This window comes from Lipotes vexillifer, unplaced genomic scaffold, assembly GCF_000442215.2.
Source record: "Lipotes vexillifer unplaced genomic scaffold, Lipotes_vexillifer_v1.1 scaffold1699, whole genome shotgun sequence".
Taxonomy (NCBI): domain Eukaryota; kingdom Metazoa; phylum Chordata; class Mammalia; order Artiodactyla; family Lipotidae; genus Lipotes; species Lipotes vexillifer.
Genome location: NW_006796961.1, coordinates 257,802 through 264,344, shown reverse-complemented (window position 1 = coordinate 264,344; position 6,543 = coordinate 257,802). Strand labels below are relative to the sequence as shown.

Genomic DNA, 6,543 nt, shown 5'->3' with positions numbered 1-6,543 from the left:
GGAACTCGGAGGCCTGCTCTCCCAGTAGACGTGGTGCAGCCTTCCTGCGGACCACACGAGCTCTGAAGGCATGTGGGCACTGCCCGCCGGGGACCCAGGAACTATTAATATACCTGCAGCCACAGGGCAGCAGGCCCTTTGCCTGCTCGGGGCCGTGCTATCCTCGCCTTTTCGGGCACATTCTGCCTGTACCCCTTCCCTCTTCCGAGTCCCCTTGGTGGGGCCAGACACTCGGGGTAGTGTCAGCAGCGCCCTCTTTCTGGCCCTTCTGTCTGGCCTTGTTATCCCCGTGACTCAGAGGGGTTCAGTAACCTGCCCCCCAAGGCCACGTGGCCATGCAGAGCCCCCAGGTGACAGCAGGCGCACTCTCTAGCATGGTAACAGTAGCATCGGCCAGGAATTCTTGGGCTCTGGGCTCTCTCCTGCCCTCCGTCCATGACGTGGGGTGGGTAGAGCATAGGTGGGCAAACAGGCCAGTGTGCTGCAGCGACCCCCTGGCCAGTAGGGGAGCCGGGATCTGAACCCAGGCCCATCCCCTTCCCTTCATCGCAGGCGCCCAGGGTCTCCTCAAGCCTGTCCTCACAGCCTGAGGTTTGGGGGCACTTCCCATCTGTCAGGTACCACGCCAGCCCCTCGAGGTACACACTTTCCTACCTGCCTCCGGCCTGAGGCTCAGAGAGAAGTGACAGCCCCAGAGTCACCCAGTGACAGCGTGGCAGGGCCGGATTCAGTCCTGTGTGCTGCCCACCACACCCCCTGCCTCTCCCACTGGTGGGGGAGTGTGTGTGAGGGGAGCCCTTTCCTCCTGGGGGGTGTGGCCCTAGGTGGATGGGCGTGCCCTCAGAGAGCCCTGTCTGGGGCCCTGCCCTGGGGTTCTAAGATCTGCTCCTTTTCTCCATGCTGTCTCTGACTGAGGGTCTGCCAGGCGGGAAGGGTCCTCAGCACCTGCTGCCCGACTTGGGGTCAGACCCAGCCCTGCCTGCCACGTCCCCATGTCTAATAAGATCTGCATCAAGCCCTACACTGGGGCCCTCAGGCCTATGTGGTGGGCTCGGGCCCTACTGGGCCTCACTCCAGCTCCACCAGCAGTTCACACCATTCACAGCTGGCCTGGGTGCCTTCTCGGACCTGCTTTGGATGGGTGGGTCACATCCCCCTGGGGGCTCCCTCCCTCCCAGCACTGCCCCTTTGCACCACCGGTCCCACCACTGCCTGGGGCTCAGGGAGAGTGGAGTTGGGGGGGGTGCCCAGGCTGTCTGCCCTGGGCTTTGGGGGGCTCAGGGCCTGGACGAGGGTGCTGTGTTGGGCTGACAAGGTGGGAAGACTGCCCTGGAGGTGGCCTTGAACAAGGCCTGGGTGGACCTAGTGAGAATTGGGTGGAGAGGGAGGCCAGGGAGGTGTGAGCCAAGGTCTTGGCCTAGGCTGGGGGCGCTTGCTGGAAACTTCCTGGTCTCCTGACCCTTTCCACACTTAGAGCGAGGCTCTCTGCACCAATAACGCCGGAATCTGTCACCTCCCTGGGAACACAAATGCACAAGGAAAATAATCCAGAGTGTCTCTTACAGCTCAGAAGGGGAAATGGATGATCTATCTCGCAGATTCTCAAAATAGCTGGGATTTCTCCAAGCCCAGTGAGCTCTGTGGGCCTGAGCTGGGGCCTGGGCGGCCCGTTGGCCTCTCACCCTGCTCCTGGTGACTGGCCCTTGCTCTGCACTGGGCAGGGAGGCCAGGAGGCGCCTCCATGCCTGTTCTGGGGATCTCCCTTCCCCCCATGCTGTTGGGGGTCCGTGTCCACTCGAAAGCCTTACAGTCAGGGCAACTCAGCCCTTGGAGGGCTGCCCCCAGGTCCCCCCTCCCAGGAGGTCTGTGGCGTGGCTCCTGGGGGGCTCAGTGTGGGGCAGTTTTATATTTAGCTGGGCCGTGGCTGTTGGGCCACTCGGGTTACATCTGCACAGAAGCTGGCGGAGCCAAGACAGGCACGGGCTCCCTTCCAGCACCGCGGCAGAATTTGATCTCGCCGGCCCGGCCCAGAGCACTTCGCGTGGGGAGGTCTGTGGTGGGGGCTGACGGCCGGCAGCTGGGGCCTCTGGCTGCAGCGGGCAGAGCGGGGCAGGCATGGACCTGAGCGTGAGCGTGGTGGCCCGGGAGACCAGCCAGGGCCTTGGCCCCGTCTTTGGCCTCAATGGCCTCCCCCGGCCCATGCCCCCCAAGACAATCAAGAAACCTAAAAAGGCTGTTCTCTTCTTTGAGGTGGAGATTCTGGACGCAAAGACCCGGGAGAAGCTGTGCTTCCTGGACAAGGTAGGACCGTGGTGCAGACTGTGCTGGCCCAAGGGTGCTGGGCCTGCGACCAGGGAGATGGGAGTGCCCCTCCACCTGGGTCCTGACACCCAGCCCCTGCCCTTCAGGGTGTGCAGGAGGGGTACTGTCCCTGGGCCTGCCCCAGCCAGCTTGCCCCTCAGGGTAGAGCACCCTGGCCCCTGGGTGTGGTCGGGAGCTGGCCTCCCAGTGTGAGAGGAGGTGAAGCGGCCTCGGTGGACCCTGCACGGCTCTGGGGCCTGGGAAGGAGGTGGAGTCCTGAGACCGGCCCCACTATGAGGCCAGGCCAGGGGAAGGGGTTTGTCCCATCCCAGGGAGGTCCGAACAGGTTGAGGGCCTTTACTCTGGGGGGAGTTGCGGCTGGGGGTGGAGAGGAGAGGCGAAGTGGGCCTGGCTTCCCATGCTCACACCATCTCCCAGCCAGTCCAGGGGTGACCTGGCTGCCTGGTTAAAATGGCCCTCAGGCCCATGGCTGCCTTGTCGGCTACGTGGGTTGGGGGGCCTGCCCCCCAACCCTCCCCCCTCCCATAGCAGTTGCCTAGGACCCCAGTCCATCCCACCTCACCAAGAGGGATTCTGGGTCCCGGGCTCCCCGCCCACGGCTTACTGGTCCCTGGCCTGTGTTTCCCCCAGGTGGAGCCCCAAGCCACCATTGCCGAGATCAAGAACCTTTTCACCAAGAGCCGTAAGTCCAGGGCCCAGCCACACTGCCCCTGCGACCCCTCTGGGCAGGGGCCTCTAGGTAGGACCCTGTCCTACCTGCCTCTCCCTCAAGGGCCTGCAGAGATGCCCCCAGTGTGGCCCAGGCCACGCTTCTCCGGGCTTGCCTGGGGCACCCGCCCCCGTGTGGCCATCAACAGGAACGCCCTTGCTGGGCTTTGGGAAGGACAACATCCCGCTTTGCCTGCTCTTCCGGTCTGTGTCCTGGAGCCACACAAACTTCAGAGATCTTGCCCGGGGGCCAGAGGAGCTGTAGGGACCCTGGGCCCCACCAGGCTGTGCGCTGTGACACCCTACTCTCCCTACAGATCCACAGTGGTACCCCGCCCGCCAGTCCCTCCGCCTGGACCCCAGTGAGTACAGCTGTCTGCTTGGCTGGCCCTGGGCTCCTGGGTGGCCCTGGGCGAAGGCCCAGGCAGGCCCTGAGCCCTGGCCCGACTCTCCGCAGAGGGCAAGTCCCTGAAGGATGAGGATGTTCTGCAGAAGCTGCCCGTGGGCACCACGGCCACACTCTACTTCCGGGACCTGGGGGCCCAGATCAGCTGGGTAACGGTGCGTGCAGACCCCCTCTCCCAGCAGCCTCGTCTCCCGTCCGCCGCGTTGGGGTGACTCGCCTCTCCCCTCCCCAGGTCTTCCTGACAGAGTACGCCGGGCCCCTTTTCATCTATCTGCTCTTCTACTTTCGGGTGCCCTTCATCTACGGCCACAAATATGACTTCACGTCCAGTCGGCACACGGTGGTACAGTGAGTGGGGCCGGGTGGGAGGCGGCGGCAGGGGGAGGGGAAGGCCTGTGGACCTGCCCCCGCTGAACTGGCTCCCCCGCCCCCCAGCCTTGCCTGCGTCTGCCACTCATTCCATTACATCAAGCGCCTGCTGGAGACGCCCTTCGTGCACCGCTTTTCCCACGGCACCATGCCGTTGCGCAACATCTTCAAGGTGAGCCCCCAGCTGCCTGTCCAGGTCCTTCACCCCCCGGCCCTACCCTCCCTGGTCCCCCTCGCCTGGGTCCTGCCCTCCATGGGGCCAGGCTCCATCCCGGCCCTGCTCCCTTTCAGAACTGCACCTACTACTGGGGCTTCGCCGCGTGGATGGCCTATTACATCAACCACCCTCTCTACACACCGCCAAGTAAGTGGCCTCGGACCCTGCTCCCCCTGTGGACACCCCTTCATCCAGGCTCTCCCCTCACGGGCTTCCCCTCTCTGCTTCCTCTTCAGCCTACGGAGCTCAGCAGGTTAAACTGGCGCTCGCCGTCTTTGTGGTAAGCAGGCTGGGACGGATGACAGGGTGCGGGGAGTCTGGGGGGCGGCTCCGAGCTGACCCTGCTTCTCTAACAGATCTGCCAGCTCGGCAACTTCTCCATCCACATGGCCCTGCGGGACCTGCGGCCAGCTGGTGAGTGGCCTGCTCCGGGCAGGGGGGATGGCCACCGGGGCAGGCTGAGCCAGCGGGTCTCACTCCTGTCCTGTCCTGTCCTCCCAGGGTCTAAGACCAGGAAGATCCCATACCCCACCAAGAACCCCTTCACGTGGCTCTTCCTGCTGGTGTCCTGCCCCAATTACACCTACGAGGTGAGGGTCTGCCCTCCTCTCGTCTCCCTCCTGGGGCCTGGGGTCCCATGTGGAGGGCTAGCTTCTAGGAGGGGCGGCGCCTGGCTCCACAGCTGCTTCTGCAGCTTGAACTTGGAACGTTTGGAAAGGGAGAGACTGTGGCCTCTACGGGGCCTGGGAGGTGTCCAGCTGGGCTTGTGGCTGTTGGGGACTGAGGGGCAGCTTCATCGTGTAGCGCCCCCTTACTCTAGGCCCCTCCGGAGCACTGGCGTGTGGTTCCCATCGCCTTACTGGAACAGCCGGGGCTGCCCAGCCCTCACCCTGCCTGCTCTGCCCACAGGTGGGGTCCTGGATTGGCTTTGCCATCATGACGCAGTGCCTCCCAGGTGAGCCCGCTGCCCCTTCCCCGGGGGCCCCGCCCGCCCCCGCCGCGAGCCCCCGGGGGCCCCGCCCGCCCCTGCCGCGAGCAGCCGGCCCCCTGACCCCCCCGCTCCGCTCCACAGTGGCCCTCTTCTCCCTGGTGGGCTTCACCCAGATGACCATCTGGGCCAAGGGCAAGCACCGCAGCTACCTGAAGGAGTTCCGAGACTACCCGCCCCTGCGCATGCCCATCATCCCCTTCCTGCTCTGAACGGCATCCCCTCACCCAGGCCCAGCCAAGCCAGGCTCGTGTCCCCCCGCCCCAGTGTCATTCTGGGCGAGGAGTGGGAACCACTGCTCTCCAGCGTCTGGAATAAAACCTGCCTGCCCAGCTGGACTCAGGCTCAGCGGTGTTTCTTTTGGGGGTCGGTTCGGGGATCAGCACACCAAAGAAAGAGGCGGAGCTTGGGCTGAGGACCCTGGAGGCTTTTATTTTTTTGACTGGTCCACAGGGTGGTAGGCGGGGCCGCTACAGGGCCACCCCGGGGCCCACGTCACCGGACCCCTGGCCTCTGGCCGTGTCCGCCTCCCTCTGCTCCCGCCTCTTCTTCCGCTGGAGCAGCCGCCGCTCCCGCTCAAACTCCTTCATACGCTTCACGTAGCTGCAGGCAGAGTACAAGGAGGGAGGGGTAGCCTGGGGAGCTCATGGGACTCTGAGGGGGTCGCAAGTAGGGAAGACCTGCACGCCTGTGATGTAACTCTGGGGTCTGCCCCCTCCCCTGGGGTGGACACCAGTGAGCCCAGAGCAAGAGCTGGGCCTCCCACCTGAACTGGGCCTCCCACCTGCAGGCCCCTCAAAGCGGCCTCCCCCACCCCACAGCCCCTTTGGGATTCCTCTTTCTACTGAGGTGGGGCCTGGCCGGGTGAGCGCTCGGGGCGGGCGTGGGGCTCACTCAAGGTGCTCGCAGTAGTCCCAGTCGTGCTGCTCGTGCTTGCAGGCCAGGAAGTTGGGGAAGCTGTCGCGCTTGCACTTGAGGAGCCGGATGAGGTAGTGGGCGCAGTAGTCCCGCTGCTGGAGCACCAGCTGTGCGTCATTCATCTCCTGCTGAGTGGCCACCATCTCTACGGGGGGCGGGGGGACGGGGGGGGGCGCCTCAGCCAGGGCCTGGAATAGCTTTCTAATTTGCACGAAAGCAACCCGCAACACTGAGGCCCAGATGGGCAGGGTCCCTCTCCCGCCATCACCGAGCACCTCGAAATCCACGCTAGATTCTTGCCTCCCCTCCCCCTGGGGTCACTCCCCAGACAGCCCCACCCTGCAGAGGTGTGTGTGTGTCTGTATGTCTGCCTGGGGGACCTGGATCCCGGCTCTGTCCTCTCAATGGAGGCGTAGCTTCTGCCCACCTCATAGAAAGCTGAACTAAATAATCCTCGTCCTTGTGCTTCCCTGGTGGCGCAGTGGTTGAGAGTCCGCCTGCCGATGCAGGGGACACGGGTTCGTGCCCCAGTCTGGGAGGATCCCACATGCCGCGGAGCCTGCACATCCGGAGCCTACGCTCCGCAACGGGAGAGGCCACAACAGTGAGAGGCCC

At 64.7% G+C, this 6,543-nt stretch overlaps 2 protein-coding genes across 2 annotated transcripts in view; one reads left to right on the top strand and one right to left on the bottom strand.

The window, feature by feature from the left end:
* The window catches only part of TECR (trans-2,3-enoyl-CoA reductase), a 28,852-nt gene extending 23,504 nt beyond the window's left edge, over positions 1–5,348 (top strand). The window contains exons 2-13 of the mRNA XM_007469041.1: positions 2,251–2,301; positions 2,953–3,004; positions 3,348–3,392; positions 3,488–3,591; positions 3,669–3,784; positions 3,872–3,977; positions 4,097–4,169; positions 4,259–4,302; positions 4,379–4,436; positions 4,524–4,612; positions 4,932–4,977; positions 5,095–5,348. Coding sequence (XP_007469103.1) covers positions 2,251–2,301; positions 2,953–3,004; positions 3,348–3,392; positions 3,488–3,591; positions 3,669–3,784; positions 3,872–3,977; positions 4,097–4,169; positions 4,259–4,302; positions 4,379–4,436; positions 4,524–4,612; positions 4,932–4,977; positions 5,095–5,222 — 912 coding nt within the window. The 3' untranslated portion in view covers positions 5,223–5,348. The remainder of the gene's footprint in view (positions 1–2,250; positions 2,302–2,952; positions 3,005–3,347; positions 3,393–3,487; positions 3,592–3,668; positions 3,785–3,871; positions 3,978–4,096; positions 4,170–4,258; positions 4,303–4,378; positions 4,437–4,523; positions 4,613–4,931; positions 4,978–5,094) is intronic.
* Positions 5,349–5,416: 68 nt separating this feature from the next.
* NDUFB7 (NADH:ubiquinone oxidoreductase subunit B7) overlaps positions 5,417–6,543 on the bottom strand; it is a 4,883-nt gene continuing 3,756 nt past the window's right edge. Inside the window, exons 2-3 of the mRNA XM_007469040.1 lie at positions 5,905–6,073; positions 5,417–5,613 (exon numbers count right to left, since the gene is read on the bottom strand). Of these exons, the coding sequence (XP_007469102.1) occupies positions 5,481–5,613; positions 5,905–6,073 (302 nt within the window). The 3' untranslated portion in view covers positions 5,417–5,480. The remainder of the gene's footprint in view (positions 5,614–5,904; positions 6,074–6,543) is intronic.